This window comes from Rhinatrema bivittatum, chromosome 6 (assembly GCF_901001135.1).
Source record: "Rhinatrema bivittatum chromosome 6, aRhiBiv1.1, whole genome shotgun sequence".
In the NCBI taxonomy this organism is placed as follows: Eukaryota; Metazoa; Chordata; class Amphibia; order Gymnophiona; family Rhinatrematidae; genus Rhinatrema; species Rhinatrema bivittatum.
The window spans coordinates 12450303-12468894 of NC_042620.1; the positions used below are offsets into that span (position 1 = coordinate 12450303).

An 18592-nucleotide genomic window follows, 5' to 3' on the forward strand; every position below is an offset into this window, starting at 1 on the left:
GTGTATATGGCTAACTGCTTATTGCTGAAAGCCTATTGAATGCACATTAAGCGTATATTGCTGACCGCTTATTACTGGCAGTCTATTGAATGCAAATTGTGCGTATATTGCTGACCGCTTCTTACTGACAGCCTATTGAATGCACATTGTGCGTATATTGCTGACCGCTTATTACTGACAGCCTATTGAATGCAAATTGTGCGTATATTGCTGACCGCTTATTACTGAAAGCCTATTGAATGCACATTGTGCGTATATTGCTGACCGCTTATTACTGACTGCCTATTGCATGACAATTGAGCGTATATGGTTAACCGCTTATTGCTGAAAGCCTATTGAAGGCCATTGAGCGTGTATTGCTAACCGCATATTACTGAGAGCCTATTGAATGCCATTAAGCGTGTATTGCTAACCGCATATTACTGAGAGCCTATTGAATGCCATTAAGCATGTATTGCTAACCGCATATTACTGAGAGCCTATTGAATGCCATTAAGCGTGTATTGCTAACCGCATATTACTGTGAGCATCTTGAAGGCCATTCCGCGTGTATTTCTTTTTTTTTTTGTATATAAAAGTTTTTTATTGTCAATCAAAGCTACAACATAGCAAAAAAAAAACAGAACAAGAACCTGAAACATGAAGCAGAACTCAAATACAAATGAAGTCGTGGAGGTCCATGCACAGAAAGACAAAACCTCAATTGACCAATTTTTATACAATGTATAAGTATATCCAATCCCCAAAACCCACCCCCCACCCACCCACACACACTCAACGGGACAGCGAAATACAATTGGGCGAAAGAAAAAAAGAAAAATGAGGGTAAGATAAGAGTAAAAGTAGAAGGATTAGAAAAGGGGAAGAGTAAAGAGGACAACAGTTTGAGGAAAAATCGCCCAGTATGTCCAGAGTGAGGCACCCCAAACTGAGGGATCATAGAGGCACATGAGACAGACTAGGGAAAAACCAAAGTCCGATAAACATCAGTAAGCGCCAGGGAGCCTTATAGACGCTCAAGGGTAAGGGACATGGGGAACTGGAAGCGCCCGAGACCCAAGCCAGTGAACATAATGAACCCATATTTTCTCAAAAATGCCCAAACGATCCCTAAGAACAGCAGTAAGTCTACTGAGTTGATAAAATGTGTGTAATCTATGTTGTATTTTAGCCATGTTCGGCACTGTGGCCCCTTTCCAGTGTAATGCAATTTCAGATCGAGCAGCAATAAAAACATGTGTCAAAAACCTCTGAGTGTGTTTATTGTGTCCGGGAACTGGCAGGCCTAAGAGCACATGCCAAGGCTCAGCTGCTATCGGGTCCGGGATAAACGTGGACAACCAATCGAACGCCTCCCGCCAAACTAGAGCAATCTTCTGGCATTCCCACCATAGATAATAATAAGTGCCAGTAATCCCGCACCCCCTCCAACAGCAATCCGATAGGGATGGGCGATATGTATGTAATTGGACCGGAGTATAGTGCCATCTATATATAAGTTTATAACAGTTTTCCTGGAGACCCACCGACACGGAGCATTTATGAGCATTAATATATATAGCATCCCAATCCTGATCATCCAGCTGACACTGAAAGTCCCGGTCCCATAGACCACGATGGCGGGGGGGATCCCTTGCCATTCCATTAAGAATGCCATACACTTTAGAGATAACGCCTCGTATGGTGGATGCATTCTTGCAGTAGTTTTCAAAGAGGGTACCCTTTAATGTTAAGTCACGTCCACGAAGACCCCGCTGAACAAAATAGTACAGCTTAGCATAATGCAAGAAGTCTATCGCAGGCAAGGCGTACATTAAGCAAAGCTGGTTGCGAGTCATAAGAGACCCTAACTGTTGGACGTGGAACAAACGAGTAAGGCCCCTAGACGCCCACTGACTCAGGGCCACCGAGTTATCCTGGGTAGAATATACTGTGTTAGACCGCATAAGGGTCATGGTAGAGTATTTCTCCGGACCAACAAGCGCAAGTTTCCAAGTGCGCCAAACACGAAGAGTCATGCGGAGCGCAAATGGAAGATAGAGGAGCGGTCCCCATGTAACTTTGGGTTGCCAGGGCAGCGCAGAGAGGGGGAAATCCCCTAGAAGTGACTGTTCTAAATGCACCCACTGTGGGATGTCATTAGAGCGATGAATAGCAACCAGAGCTCGCAGTTGCGCAGCTGAATAATACCATAACAAATTTGGTAAGTTGACACCCCCCCTGAGTTTTGGACGATACAACGTGGTCCGCGCCACCCTCGGAGGTCGTTTGCGCCAAATATAGCTGCACAAAATTCGTTGCCATTGTTTGAGAACACTGGTGGGTAGATAAATGGGAATAGTTGTAAAAAAATATAAAAATCTGGGGAGAACATTCATCTTAATGACAGCCAGGCGGCCCAACCAGGAATGCATTTGATTCTGCCAACTACGTAAATCCTGCAGTATTTTTTTTATGAGAGGGTCATAATTCAAGGAGAATAATTGACTGTTGGAAGATCCCAAGCGAACCCCCAGATATTTCAAGGCAGGCTGGGCCCATTTAAACGGAAAGGCTTGCGCTATCAGATGTGCCTCTGAAGGTAATAGAGTTAAATTGAGAAGTTCTGATTTGTCATAGTTCACTTTCATGCTGGATACGGCAGTGAACCGACCCAGCTCTGTCATAACACCCCTAAGGGATGTTTCCGGATCAGTAAGGGTGAACATCACCCTTGATCAAGTATACCTGGGATTTGACAAAGGATGCTCCTTCCTGCTTGCACTCCTTGATATATCCGCAGCTTTCGATACAGTCAACCATGCTATATTATTAAACCGGCTATCCGACATAGGAATCTCAGGATCTGTCTTCAGATGGTTCGACTCATTCCTCAGTAATCGAGGTTATAAGGTTAAAATCAATAATATGGAATCTCCTTATACTAATTCCCCACATGGAGTCCCCCAGGGCTCCTCTCTATCTCCCACTCTATTTAATATTTATCTCCTCCCTCTTTGCCATTTCCTCTCGTCGCTAAATTTGAAATTCTACGTATACGCAGACGATGTCCAAGTTTTGATTCCTATAACAGGCTCTTTGGACTCAGCAATCAAATTATGGGAATCTCACCTTCAAACTATTAACCATCTCCTTTCTAGCCTCAACCTGGTGTTAAATACTGCTAAGACTGAAATCCTGCTTATCACCCCTGAAAATAGTCTACACTTACAACAATTGCACACTGTCTCCCACATCACTCATGCTAGAGATCTTGGAGTTATTATTGACAACCATCTGAGCTTAAAGAAATTTATAAATTATACTATAAAAGAATGCTTCTACAAGTTACAGGTGCTTAAAAAACTCAAGCCTCTCCTATATCACCATGACTTCAGGACTGTACTCCAAGCAATCCTGTTCTCTAAGGTCGATTATTGTAACTCGATCCTACAAGGTCTACCAGCTGTTACATTAAAACCTCTGCAACTACTCCAAAATGCAGCTGCAAGGATTTTGACCAACACTAAGCGCAGAGATCACATCACGCCCATTTTAAAAGACCTACATTGGCTTCCAGTTAATTTTAGAATTGTTCACAAATTCCTCACCATTATTCATAAAAACATCCACCACCAGACTCCACTAGACCTACTACACCCTCTCAAATTACACTCTTCAGCTAGACCTTTGAGAGATGCCTATAAGGGATCCCTTCATGTTCCCCCAATCAAATTGGTACAAAGATTATCTATCAGGGACCGGGCCTTTTCAACAGCAGGCCCCACTATTTGGAATACACTACCCCAGACCTCCGACAGGAAACCTGCCTCATAAATTTTAAAAAGAAACTGAAGACTTGGCTTTTCGGTAGAGCCTTTCCTGTCTCCTAGACTATATCCTACTAAGATATTTTTCAATCAGCTGTACTTCAATAACTAGCAAAATGTCATATAATCATGTTATAATGCTAGAGTTATTCTCCTGAGGTTGGCTTCAAGCCCCTTCTCTCTGTTATATCTCTCTACTTTGATTATCTGTCTCTTCATTTCCAATTCCTAGTTACTCACCCTTGTTATAATGTAACTTTTTACCTTCTGCTCACAATCTGTCTCCTCTTTTGAGGTTTGACTAGTTACTGTTAATGTACTATCGTTCTATGTAAACCGAGTTGATTTGATCTGTATCAAGAAAATCGGTATATAAAATCCCTAAATAAATAAATAAATAAATCATCCGCAAAAAGGGAAATTTTAAAATGATGATCGCCCTTCTGTACTCCCACTATGTCCCTGGATTCCCGGACGGTCGTTGTGAAGGGTTCTAGGAACAGAGCGAACAAGAGAGGGGACAACGGGCACCCCTGCCTTGTTCCCCGATTAATGGAAAAGGATGTACCATAACCCCCATTCGCCTTTACCCGAGTCAAAGGATGGTCGTATAATTTCGCCAGCCAAGACATAAAGGAGGAGCCAAATGCCATGGACTGCAAGGTTTTAAATAAAAAGGGCCAGTGAACCAAATCAAAAGCCTTCTCGGCATCTAAGGAGAGAAGGACCGTTGGCTGCCGCTGATTGTGTACCAAGTCAATAATGTCCACTATCCTCCTAACGTTGTCCGCCGCCAGGCGGCCTGGTACAAAACCCACTTGGTCATTGTGCACTAAGGTGGGCAAGACCCCATTAAGCCGTACAGCTAGAACTCTGGCCAACAATTTAAGGTCTATGTTAATTAGCGAAATGGGTCTATATGAGCTGCATTTAGTGGGATCTCTACCCGGCTTGGAAAGCACTGTTATCCCTGCGGTATTGGAATCACTACCGAGAGAGGCACCCTGTAAGAGAGAGTTAAAGGCGTCCGTTAAGGGGCCCACTAATATATGTGCAAATTTGCGGTAGTAGGTGCCCGTAAATCCGTCGAGGCCCGGGGCCTTGCCTGGCTTTAAGCGTTTGATAGCCTGGAGGACCTCGTCCTGGTCAATGGGTTTGTCTAGATATGCCCTCTGCGAATCCGTGAGCGTGGGTAACTGGACCGAACGGAGATAGTCATCGATAGCAGTGTCAGTTACCACGCCGTCAGGGGCATACAACTGGGCATAAAATTTAGTAAAAGCTTGCCGGATACCATCAGAGGTGGTGATGGGAGACCCAGTCCCTAAATCCAATTTTTCAATAGTTGTTTTGGCCCTGGCTGCACGCAGCCTATGCGCAAGATAGCGCCCCGCCTTGTTACCCCCTTCAAAAAACTGTTGTTTTAATAAAAGGAGACGATGACTGATTGCTTCATCGTCCAGTGAGTTAATTTGACTCTTAATTTGTAATATGCGTCGATAGACTGATTGAGAGGAGGTGGCAATGTGTTGTTTAGTTAAGGCTTCCAGGTCGGACAGTAATGTAAGCCTAGACAGGGCCCTAGTTTTGTTACAATAGGCAGCCTGCGACAGAAAGTGTCCCCTCATGACAGCCTTAGAACACTCCCATATAAGCAAAGGGCCAGTGCCCTCAGTAGTATTCTCCTGGAAGTAATGTTGTAAATGGGATTCCATTTTAGTGATAAACCTCTGATCTTTAAGGAGACCCTCGTTGAGACGCCATGGTCGGTACCCTGGATCTGAATCATGGAGGGCAACCTCAATCCATATGGGAGCATGATCAGACCAGGTAATGGGTTCTATCCCTGTCTGGAGTACTCGGGCCTGAATCTGCACTGAAACAAATAAATAGTCGATTCTGGTATAGCTGCCATGAGGAGTAGAGTAGAAGGTGTAGGATCTAGAATGTGGGTAGCGTTGCCGCCAAATATCAACAACGCACCATTTGGTCAGGAAGCGACACCACCTAGTACGAAATCTAGTAGCTTGCCCCGCGCCAGTACTGTGATCCAATTTAGGAGACAAGGTGGCGTTGAAATCGCCTCCCAGGACCAGGTCCCCCTCTAAATGTTGTTGTAAAAGATGGTCAAGTGAACTAAGAAACGCCACCTGACCCGTATTGGGGAAATAGACGTTAAGGAGGGAAATAACACTGGTACCCACCCTAATCTGTAGAAAAATATACCTGCCCTGAGGGTCGGTAATGGTAAGCAGGACTTCATGCACACAGGTATTAGAAATCAGTATCCCCACTCCCACATACTTGTGATCCTTGGAGCTAGCCGCCCAACATGCAGTGGAAAAATTTGGAAATGACAACAGCCGCTCATGGTGCCTGCGCACATGAGTCTCCTGCAGGAAAGCTACTCCCACCTTCTGACGCTGGAGCTCCCTAGCAAGTAACGAACGCTTGCGAGGGGTGTTCAACCCTTTTACATTAAGTGAGAGAATCTTAGTAGCCATTGGTCATAGGGAAACAGCAAACCAAGAAAGATAGTGAGATTTCCCCAACCCATTGCACAACCAAAGAGAAAAGAGATACCCCCATCCAATCCCCCACCATCCAAAATAACAGAGAAAGGACAAATGCCCCCGTGTGTGTTCCCGTAATTACACCGTATCCCAACATCCGCCCCAGGGATACACAGATAATGGGAGCCATGGTCTCCCGATATACAGCAGTTACAAACCCCCAAAACCCACCCTCCCCCTAGCCCGCAGCCTAAAGTAAGCACAAAACAAGAACCTGAGCAAGAAACCCACATGCATAACAAAAATGTAGTGTGCCAGAAGAAACCACACATTCAGCCTGGCATGGTAATAAGAAAAGGTCTCTGGAAAAAAGTCAGTCCAAAAACAGCATCAAGTCCGCACCTCTGGTATAAAGCAGCAACACAGAAGTGAAACCCACAAGTGTAGAAAAAAAAACTGGACAAAATGAGATTTCACCCTAGGTCCTTCTGTGGGGAGCGGCGAACATCCGACTGCCTCCTCAGCCTCTTTCCCCCCTTATCTGCTCGTTGCCAACGAGGGGTGGCGTCCAGCTTACCCAGGGGAACCGCCATCTTAGGGACCTGGAACGTGGCTGGAATTTGTGCTTTTTGAAAAGCTTCTGCGGCATCAGCCAAAGTTTTAATCCTATAGGTAACTCCTTGAGCCTGAAAAAGCAGTCCAAAAGGGAAAGTCCAACGATACTTGATATCCTTGGAGCGCAACGCAGCCGTGGCCTCTCGCAAGGCATACCGTTTCTGAAGGGTAACGGGTGCAAGGTCTTGAAAGACTGAGATGGGCAGATTGCGCCAATGTAAGTCCTTCTGTGAGCGAGAAGCAGCATACACCCTTTCCTTTAGCAGAAAGCTATGAAAACAGATGACTAAGTCACGGGGCTGCTGATCCCGGCGCTGACCCAGCGCACGGTGTGCCCGCTCCAAGCGCACCTCTGGGGGGTCGGCCTGTGAGGCAGCGGTACTATCCGGGCCACCAAGGAGCAAATGCTGGCAGATTTGGGTAGCCACAAGCGCCGTGTCTGAAAATTCAGGAGTCTCAGGGACGCCCCTTATACGAAGATTAGCCCTCCTGTTTCTATTTTCCAGGTCCTCTATTTTCTCCTGCAGCTCCAGAATATCAGACTGATATTGTGCGCCCTGGGTTTGTAGTGAGTTGAGGGCCTCGCCATGAGATTCCACCCGGGTCTCTACGTCATCGACCCTGTGCCCCATAGCCGCCAAATCTTCTTTTAAATCTGCTACAGATGCCATAATGTCCTGTTTATGCTGCTTCATATCTTTTCTGAGGTCCATAAACCATTGCCGTACCTCCGTTCTTGTAAGATAATCAGCTGTCGAGGTAGCAGCCCCGCCGGGCGCCATCGCGCGCGTTTCCTCGGCCTCCTCACCGTCCCCCGCGCTGAAGTCGCCGTCCGAGGCGCCATCTTGCTCCGGATCTGGCGGTAATTTGTTGTAGGAAAATTGCCGAAGATCGGCTGGTTTTCGCTTGGTGGCCATCAAAAAAGGTACGCGGACCCTGAGTGCAAGTCTTCCAGGCTATTTCGCAAAAAAATCTACCCGGTTCGCTGCCTTTTGAGCGGGTAGCGGGCTCGTGGGGGAGCGGAGCTCAAGAGCTATGCGTCTGCTTTCATCGGCTGCGTTAACCACGCCCCCCGCATGTATTTCTAACCGCATATTACTGTGAGCATATTGAAGGCCATTAAGCGTGTATTGCTTACCGCTTATAGCTGTGAGCCTATTGAAAGCCATAGGGCGTGTATTGCTAACTGCATATTGCTGAGTGCATATTGCATACAATTGAGCTGTGTTCATGGCCGCCTATTGCTGAGAACATATTGTGCATATTGCTGCCGCATATTATCAGTATTGTGCGCCTGTTGTATTGAGCGCATATTGCTGCCGCATGTTATATGTCTTGTGCGCCTGTTGGATTAAGCGCATATTGCTGCCGTATGTTATATGTCTTGTGCGCATGTTGTGTTCAGCGCATATGGCTGCCGCATATTATTCTTATTGTGCGCCTGTTGTATTAAGCGCCTATTGCTGCCGCATCTTATTATTATTGTGCGCCTGTTCTATTAAGCATTCAGCGTATTCTTTTCAATGGATCAGAACACCGCAGCGTCTTCAGCGGCGGCGCCGCCTGCCTCAGGCATTAAAACCCTTGGCCTCTGCTCTGCATGCCAGTGCCACGCACAGTGAAGAGCCAGACTCCCTATGTGCCCAATGTGAGGAGGCCGGGAGACCCTCGGGCCAGGACCGGTCTCAGCCACGATTTGCTGACAGTTCCCCAGGAACGGGATTCATGCCTTTGTACAGATGCAAACGGCTTCCCATCCAGGTCCTGCTGTTCCCGCTGTTCCTGCGGTTCCTGCAGTGGCTGCGACTGTGGCGGCGGCGGCTCCTATGGATCCTGTTCCAAGACCCTCACGTCCTTATCGTGAGCGGGACTTCCCGCCGCTGGACAGTTCGGATCACTCAGACCAGGAGGTTTCACCGGATGAGCGGGACTCCCGGGCGAGGGGGAACTTCCCCCTGGGATTGAGCCATATAGAACCTTGAGGCAGTTCTTCCCTAAGGAGGATCTCTCCGACCTGTTGTCTCAGTGTCGAGCGGAGTTGGATATTCCAGGTCCCAGCGCTACGGTGCTCTCTGCGCAGAAACCCCTGCTGGAAGGTCTTCGTCCTACAGCCCACCATTTTCCATTCTTGCAAGCAGCACAACAACTGATAGATTTCGAATAGGCGGCACCAGCGGCTTCCTTCAAAGGGGGCCGGGCCCTGACGGGCATGTACCCATTGGCACCGGCTATCCAGGACCTACTGGCGTGCCCTCAGGTGGACGCCTTGATTAGCGCTGTGGTCGAGCGCACTGCCATTCCAGTTGAAGGGGGGACGGCCCTCAAGGAACCTCATGCCCGGCGACTGGACGCCGTTCTGAAACAGGCCTTTGAGGTGGCAGCTCTATCTTTGCGGATCGCAACCTACTGCACAGTGGTGACGCGTGCCTGTTTGGCATAGGTTAGGAACAATGCTCCAGCAGCCAACATGGAGTCAGCTCTCTCGGATGCTGCATCAGACCTAGTCCGGACAACAGCTAAGGGGATTTCATCCTCCGTAGCCGCCAGGAGGCAGCTCTGGATCCGGAGGTGGTCAGCTGATGCGCCTTCAAAGACACACCTCACCAGATGGCCCTTTAAGGGCTCTTTCCTATTTGGCAGCGACCTTGATACACTGGCCAGTACATGGGGTGCCTCTCCAGTGCCTAGACTGCCGGAAGATCGGTTCAGGAGGAGTCAGCGTGCTTTTTCACAGCCCTCCAGGGGCAGGAGTTCACAGCGCTTTGTTCCTTATAGGGGTCGCTGCCAGCCACCACGTTCTCAGGCCAGGAGTCAGTCCTTCGGACCACGCAACGCCGATTCCTCTGGAGGACGGAGCCATAGGGGGCAGGTTAACCCTCTTCTACCCGAGATGGGTCGAGATCACGTAGGGCCAGTGGGTCCTCGCCATTGTCCGGGAGGTCTATTATCTGGACTTTCATCATCCCCCTCCGGACAAGTTTGGGGAATCATCCTGTCCCATGCACAAGAAGGCAGCATTGGAAGCTACCTTGGCGTGGCTCCTGTCCTTGAACGCCATCATCCCAGTACCCGCCTGGGAAGTGAATTCTGGACACTATTCCATTTATTTCATGGTACCCAAGAACGGGGGCACCTTTCGGCCTGTGCTAGACCTCAACTCAGTCAATCGCTACTTACGGGTACCGAGGTTTCGCATGGAGACTCTGCGCTCCGTCAAGGCTGCAATACAGCCAGGAGTATTCCTCACGGCGTTGGACCTGTCAGAAGCATACCTGCATATCCCGATCCATTCGGATCACTTCCATCCCTACCTAGACGACTAGCTGATCAGGGCGAAATCTCGAGAGGAGAGCCTTCGGACGACCGAGGGAGTGATCGCCCTTCTGGAATGCTTGGGCTGGGTAATCCACCTCAGCAAGAGCTGCCTACAGCCTTCCCAGTCTCTGGAATACCTGGGAGTGCTATTCGACACGCAGGCAGACACAGTCAGTCTCACTTCCAAGAGGAGGTTGAAGCTTCAGACGCGTATCCAGTACTTGATGGAAGCCTGTCGGCCCATCGCGTGGGATTATCTGCAGGTTTTTTGGCCGCATGGCATCCACCCTGGAAGTGGTACCTTGGGCAAGGACCCATATGAGACCTCTGCAACACTCCCCGCTCTCTTGCTGGAGCCCTCGTCTACGGAACTATCCCACGCGCCTACCTCTGCCTGCCAGAGTCCAGACACAGTGACGGTGGTGGCTACAGTCCGACCTCATGAGCAAGGGGTCGAGGATGTCCTCTCCCACGTGGACGCTGCTCACCACAGATCCCAGCCTGAGCGACTGGGGAGCGCACTGCAAAGGACTCACCGCACAAGGGCGGTGGCGCGGAGAAGAGTCAGCGTGGAACATCAACTGTCTAGAGGCTCGGACAATCCGATTGGCTTGCCTTCGATTTGCGCACAGACTGATGGACAGGGCTGTCAGAATGATGTCCGACACCGCCACCACGGTGGCATTCATCCACCGTCAGGGCGGACCCAGAAGCCGACAAGTATCTCTGGAGATCGCCCCACTGATGGTTTGGGCAGAGGCGAATCTTTGGGACGAGTCCATTGCTCAGGTCCCCAGATGCTTCAGCTGCAAGCATGATCCGTTCTCCCACGGAATCAATGCCCTGGTTCAACCGTGGCCTCCAGGGACTCTACTGTACGCCTTTCCTCCATGGCCTCTGCTAGGCGCTGTCATCCGCAAGATTCAAAGACACCGGGGCCTAGTTCTTCTAGTGGCGCCAGACTGGCCAAGAAGACCCTGGTACGCGGACACGAGAAGACTACTGGCAGGGGAGCCTCTTCCCCTGCCTCCTCTCCGGGACCTTCTACATCAAGGTCCCATTCTTCACGAGGATCTGGCTCAATTCTCTCTTACGGTATGACCCTTGAGAGGGCTAGATTGAAGAAGAAGGGTTACTCGGAGCCCGTGATTAATACCCTCCTCCGAGCTCGCAAGTTTTCCACATCCCTTGCATGCATCCGGATCTGGAGAGTATTTGAAGCGTGGTGCGACACTCACGGCACCAATCCACATGCAACCACAATCCCTATTGTGTTGGGTTTCCTACAGGATGGACTTCAGGAGGGTCTCTCCCTCAGCTCCATCAAGGTTCAGGTGGATGCGCTGTCTTGCTATGGTCCCAGGAGGGATGGCAAGACCATCGCCAAGCACCCAGATGTTTCTCGCTTCCTGCAAGGAGTCAAGCATATTTGTCCGCCACTGAAGTGGCCTGTGCCTTTGTGGAACCTCAACCTTGTGTTGGATTTCCTCGCGGGATCCACCTTCAGACCCCTTCGGGGCCTGTCTCTCCGTTCTCTAACCTTGAAGATGGTGTTCCTGCTGGCTGTATGTTCAGCCCGCCGCATCTCAGAGCTACAGGCACTGTCCTGCCGTGTTCCCTTTCTCAGAATCACTCCGGAGGCTATCCATCTTCGTACGGTTTCCTCCTTTCTACCTAAGGTGGTTTCACAGTTTCATCTTAATCAAACCATATCCTTGCCTACCACGGCGGGTTTGAAATCTGAAGAAGGGCGTTTATTACGCCATCTCGACATTGGCAGATTGCTGCCCAGATATTTGGAACTTACACTGCAACTACGAAAGACGGACCATCTGTGCGTCCTGCACAGCGGGAAGAAGCAAGGTGAAGCGGCCTCGCGGCCCACCATCGCCCGCTGGATTAAAGAAGTTGTCAGAGCAGCGTACGTAGAGGCTGGGAAATCTCCGCCTCTACAGGTCAAGGCTCATTCTACCTGAGCACAAGCGGCATCTTGGGCAGAATCCAGGATGCTATCGCCTGCAGAAATCTGTAAAGCGGCGACCTGGTCCTCCCTCCATACCTTTTCCAGGTTCTACCGTCTGGATGTCCAGGCCAGGGAGGACTCAGCTTTTGCGAGGGCGGTACTACATGGGCCTCAGGCAGCCTCCCGCCCAGGCTGGGAGTAAAGCTTTTGTACATCCCATTCATTCTGAGTCCATCTGGCTACACGCCAGGAAATGTTGAGATTACTACCTGATAATCTCCTTTTCCTTAGTGTAGACAGATGGACTCAGCATCCCGCCCAGCTGCCTGCGTACATGGGTTTCACCGATTCAAGGTAAGCCATGTCATCTGTTTCCATAAGAGCATACACTCTACCAGGTGTCAACGCCTTCCGGTTGGGAATGTTGGCGGTCTCCTGCTACTATCAATCGGGCAGGGGAATCCTGTTTCATTTTTCCCTGAGCGTCAGTACACACATCTATAACAGCTTTTGCAAGGAAGATTACTGAATAGCTACGCTTCCTGTGGGGATATATACACCCCCGTGCTGACGTCAGATCCGTCTCCAACTGCTAGCACGCGGATACTATCCCATTCATTCTGAGTCCATCTGTCTACACTAAGGAAAAGGAGATTATCAGGTAGTAATCTCAACAGTAAATTTGGTCAAACAGTTTTGCATAACCTGTTCTTGCAGTAGTCTGTTCTCGATGGTGGAGTCTGGGTTGCTTACCCAGTAAATGCTCCTCCGTAACCCTCAGCTTGGGACTCCCCACATGTCATGACTAATTCAGCCTGCTTATCGACGAAAAAAACAATTTTGTTCACTCTAAACTTTGTTTCAGTAGATAGCAGGATGAATTAGCCATGATAAATGCCCACCTGTCTCCTTGGAGAGTTGACTACATAGTTAGATTAAGCTCTGTTATCGACAGAGAAGACTCAAGATGCAACGCCTGCATGGGAACTCCAAAGCTCTACTTGCTAGGAGAGATAAATATGTTCGATGCCACTGGATGATGTCACCTACGTGTCATGGCTGATTCATCCTGCTATCTATGGAGAAAATTGTCTACGGTAAGCAAATTTGCTTTATTTGTAAAGAACTTTTAATCCAGATTATGCTGGATTTACAAGTCACAGCACTACAAAATTTGGGTAATGAAAAAGCATGAAGAAAAGGAATAAAAATATAATTAGAGACCTTTGTTTTCAGTTTTTATTTTTCACAGGTATTTGTCAGTGTTTATAACAAGAACAAAAATTATATTTGCCTTGAAAACTGATTTAATCATTTTTTTTTATTTCTTCTGGGGTTTTTTTCTTGTAATAAACACTGAAAAATTGAAAATTAAAGTCCATAAATATGTAACTACTTAATTTCTTGGTGAATTCTACTTTGTGCAGACTTCCTCTACCTTGAACAATTCTGCATTTGCCTCACAAAATTAGCACAGGGACCATGAAACAGCAGCAACAGCAGTAGATGTGTGCATGGACTGGAAGAGAAGGAATAGTGTTGGTGTCAGCTGCAAGTGAGAGAGCAGCAGCAGCAGGCTGGTCTACGCGAACTAGAAGAGAGTTGGGAAAGTTGATGTTGGCTTACGCAGTCTGGAAGAGACAAGCCTGCTATATCGGCCTTGGCCTGCATGGCCTGAACAAAGGAGGGAGCAGTGGGTGTCTGGTGGAGTCTAAATGAGAGGTGTAGATGGGGAGCTGAGAGAAAGGTAGGAGAGAGCTTGATTGGGGGGGGGGGGGTTTGCTAAAGAGGGGGGTGGCAGACAGAAAACTAAGGGGACTTACTAAAGAGAGGGAGGCACACAAATCTAGGGGTCTTGCTAGGTTAGGGGAGAGAAATGGGGTAGGGGGCGCTTTCTCTCTGTCATCTTCCCCCCCCCCAGGATTCGAGCCAGGGGGAGAAGAGGTGCAGACAGCGAAGGCTAAGACAACTTTCTGAGGAGAGGGAGGGGTTCAGGCTTTTCGGAGTGGGAGAGAGAAAGTTGGGGGTCATGCTTGGGGGGGGGTTGGTAAGGAGAGAGAGAACTTGGGGGAAGAGGGTCTGAGCTAGGATGGAAGGTATGGCAGAGAGAGTAGGATGGGGGGGGGGGGGGGGGGGGAGAAAACCCAAAGATATTTGAGGCTGGTGGGGGTACAGTGATAAAACTGGTGCAATTGTTCTTTTCCTTTGAGATCGGTCGTTGTTACTTTGTGCTGATTTTTGTGACCCTCTTCGTTGCTATACATTCAGTACATTTAGAAGTTTCTTGGTTTATTTTGGCTATTATATCCATTAAAATTACTTCAACAACTTTTCATTACAGTTCCATGGCAGGACCTACATTTTTAAAGTACTGCCTTCTCACACTGTGCTTTCTGGCCAGTAGTTTTCCACTTTCTGTTTTTTTTTGCTTTGCTCTTTTTTGTCAACATGATAGAAATGAAGACCAAGGGAGAGATTTATTAAACTTTTTTCCGTGTAGACACAAAATGGAGAAAAGCCTTAATAAATCAGGCCTTAAGTAATAAATTTTATGAGTTTGAGTTTAGGTGACTGTAGATACCTCTTGTTGTACTGAGGTTGCTGCTGTTTCCCCAGAAATTGCTGATTTGTGCAAATGCGTATGTTGTACCCCTGGTCACACATTTGAGAGAAGAGGAAAAAAAGCACCAGTAAACATTAAATAGGAGATTAGTAAGCTGCAGTGCTGATTTGTAATGTGACTCTGGTGTGGGTTGGACTAATTTCTGCAGGCGCTTTGCCCTCCTGCTGGCCAGAAAGGATATCTGCAGTCCTGAATCAAAGAAAGAGCTGCTGAAGAAAGTGAAGAGTGCTATTTCTGCTACTGCTGAACGATTCTCAGGATACATGCAAAATGTAAGTACTGGTCTGTAACCCCAAAGTAACGTAAAGACATTCATTAGGCTTCTGCCACATTTATAATGCCTTGTATACTCAGAAGACAAGCAGTTGTTACTGACAGGTGGTTGATGTCATCAGACAGAGCCCTGGTCTGAAGCCTACTAAGCCATGCTCAGAATTGTCCCATGTTGTGGGAATTGTGCAGAGGCCCTCCTAGTTCTGTGGGGGTTTTTGTTTGTTTTTTTTTCCATGGAGCCAGTTGGTTCACTTCCCTGAGGTAAAATTTAATTGATCTCTGACACATCTTTTTCCTTATGGGACCCGCTATTTAGAAATTCTTCTTAGCCCTCTTACCTCCTAGCTAGGTTTTTTAGTCTTTCTTAAATTATTTTTTTTTCTGCAGCTGTATCTGCTCAGATATTGGTGCATTGGCTGGGCCATTCATTTCTGACTTTAATAGTTGTTTGATTTCACATTAGCTATTTTTTGTACAATGTCCACCAAACTGAAGAATACCAGTGACGACTTTGAGTTCCCCAAGTGCAGCTGCATCATGTTGGTTAAAGACCTGCATATGACAGATTTGTGCTGTATCTCGGGCATAACCACAATGTCTTGGGATGTTTCTTATGTGGGAAGGTGACTGCCAGAAGCTATTGAACCCAGTTAGAACTCATAGAAAAGCTATTTGGGTTAGATAAGTCCAAGCCATCAACATCAAGGGGCTTAGGAGCTGTACCAAGCACTGGTGATACATAGGTATTGAGGAAAGCATTGTTCTTCATGCACCTCAAGCACCAGTAAAGACCAGAGGATCCTCCAGTTTCTTCCACCCAGTGAAAGTGAGAGATTTTACTTCATTAGTATCAGCACCAAGGGACCCTTATGCAAAGCATCAAACGAAGGCAAAGAAACACACAATGGTTCTGGATGATGCACCATAACAAGAATGGGCAGAAATTGGCAGATTCTTTACATCCTCCAAGTAAAGACTGCTCAATTTTGAGAGAGCTTGGGGGAATGGGACAGCCTCCGAGTGTCTAAGTCACAGCTTTGATACATTTCAAGTGACCAGTAGAAAGGGGTAACCTGCACAGAGCAGCAGTTACTAGCCTTAAAAATATAAGATTTGCAATACAGGGTCAAACCAAAGGTTGCAACAGTGACCAATCCAGGTTATAAGTACCTGCTAGGATTCCAAAAGCTCAATAGATTCCATGCTGCTTAATCCAGGAATAAGCAGTGGATTTCCCAAGTTCACCTTAATAATGGTTTATGGACTTTGCTTCCAGGAATTTGTCAACCTTTTTTAAACCCAGCTGTGCCAACAATTTTTACCACATCCTACGGCAATGAATTCCAGAGTTAAATATGCGTTGAGTAAAATAAATATTTTCTCCTATTTATCTTATATTATTTAGTAACTTCATTGTGTGTCCTCTAGTATATGTACTTTTTGAAAGAATAAATTACTGATTTGTGTTTACTTATTCTACTTCAATCATTATTTTATAAACCTTTATCATTTCTCCCCCATCTGTCTTTTCTTCAAGCTGAAGAACTTTAAACTCTTTAACCATTCCTCAAATGGGAAATTGTTCCATCCCTTTATCATTTTGATCCGAACTTCTCTGTACCTTTTCTAATTCTGCTATCTTTTTTGAGATGCTGTGGCCAGAATTGCACACAATACTCAAGGGTGTGGTCTCTTCATGGAGCAATACCGAGCCATTATGACAACTTCTGTTTTATTCTCCATTCCTTTCTAAATAATTCCTAGTAATCTATTTGCTTTCTTGGCTGCCACAACACAGTGAGCAAAGAATTTCAACATATCTGCAATGGCACCTGAATCTTTTTCCTGAGTGGCAATTCCCAGTCTGGAACCTTGCATTGTGTAGCTATAATTTGGATTATGCTTCCCTTCATGCATCACTGCAATTGTTCTTAAGTGTCATCTGCCGTTTGGAGACCCAGTGTTGAAAGGTTTTATTGCAATTTCTCACAAGCCTCTTGTGATTCAACAACTTTGAATAATTTTGTATCATCAACAAATTTGATCACCTCATTCATTTTTCCCATCTCTTGGTCACATATAAATATGTTAATGGGGAGTCGGTGGAAGGAGGAGTGTGGGACACCCAAACCCTGTTTCTCACCTGGTCGGAGCAATTTGAAACACCTTGAAAAAAACCCTTGGAGTAACAGCGGGACCTGGTTTTGCCTGGACCCGGAAGGCGGTAGGCTTGGTGACGTCAGCAGGGAGCGTCTGCTGCTTTAAAACGAGTAGCAGATGCACAAGAACTTTGGGAGCCGGTGGAAGGAGAAGGAATGTGGGACACCCAAACCCTGTTTCTCACCTGGTCGGAGCAATTTGAAACACCTTGAAAAAACCCTTGGAGTAACAGCGGGACCTGGTTTGCTTGGACCCGGAAGGAGGTCGGCTTGGTGGTGTCAGAAGGGAGCGTCTGCTGCTTTAAAACATGCAGCAGACTGCGCACCACCTAAGCCGCGCGCGGCTTGGTCCGGTTTAGGCTAGCGAAGGCTGGAAGGCTAACTCAGACTCCCTCCCTGGTTTGGAATCCCTACAGACCTTTCAATTTCCAATACAAGTTTGGCTGACTACAGAAGTGTGAGTAAAGCCCTTAACTTGTTGTGGTTTTTCTATTTGACTCAATATGCCGCATTCAAAACGAAAGGGTAAAATCAGGCAGGAAGCCTCAACCCCTGCGAGATCAAGCTCTATACAAACAATGTTAATAGGGTTTTACCCACTTACAGAGAATTTGACCCCGGAGAGTCCCGTTACAGAGGTAGGCGTTGAGCAAGTGTCTCCACTGTTGGGTGAAGTCATTCTCAGTTCCGGGGTTCCAACAACACCTGCTCCGCCCAAAAACAATGTGACCACCAATGAACCAGGATCACTCTCTATACGGATTGCGTTTTCTGTGGTGAGCACGTCTGAGGAGGATCATGGTGTGAGGGATACATTGCTAAGAGGGGCTGTAGGACATGATCTTGCACCCCAATTGGGGGAGCTAAGAGTCGGAGAGAAGGTAGCGGAATCCGATGGAAGAACAAAAGTACTTGGAGGAAAGGTGTCTTCCCCACATTTTGGGAATAACGCTAAACAAGAACTAGAAGAGTTATTGACTTTATCTTCTACCCCTGTTGCTTGGTCTGGAAATCCAAAACAAATATCTTTAGAAATGTTGTGGCAAGCTATAATATCCTTGCAAAATAACATTGTTAATCTTAATACAAATATAAAAGAAATGCAAAATGCTTTGTTGAGTATAAATCCTATGGTTACTAATAATGGAGCAATATTGGTGAAAGTAGAGGAAGATTTAACATCGATTAAAAAATGTTCATACCAGTATTATAAAGGGAGAGGCTATGATATCTAGGAGGGTTGAAAATTTAGAAAATTCTGTTCACTATTCTAATCTTAGATTTGTTAACTTTCCTAGATGTAAATTAATCTCTCCTATAGA

General features: G+C 47.1%; 1 protein-coding gene across 5 annotated transcripts in view; it reads left to right on the forward strand.

Annotated features, from left to right (window-relative positions):
- Positions 1-18592, forward strand: part of USP37 (ubiquitin specific peptidase 37) — a 539331-nt gene that overhangs the window by 237138 nt on the left and 283601 nt on the right. For all 5 annotated transcript variants that reach the window (XM_029605048.1, XM_029605049.1, XM_029605047.1 and 2 more), the window contains one exon: positions 14987-15110. In XM_029605048.1, the coding sequence (XP_029460908.1) occupies positions 14987-15110 (124 nt within the window). The remainder of the gene's footprint in view (positions 1-14986; positions 15111-18592) is intronic.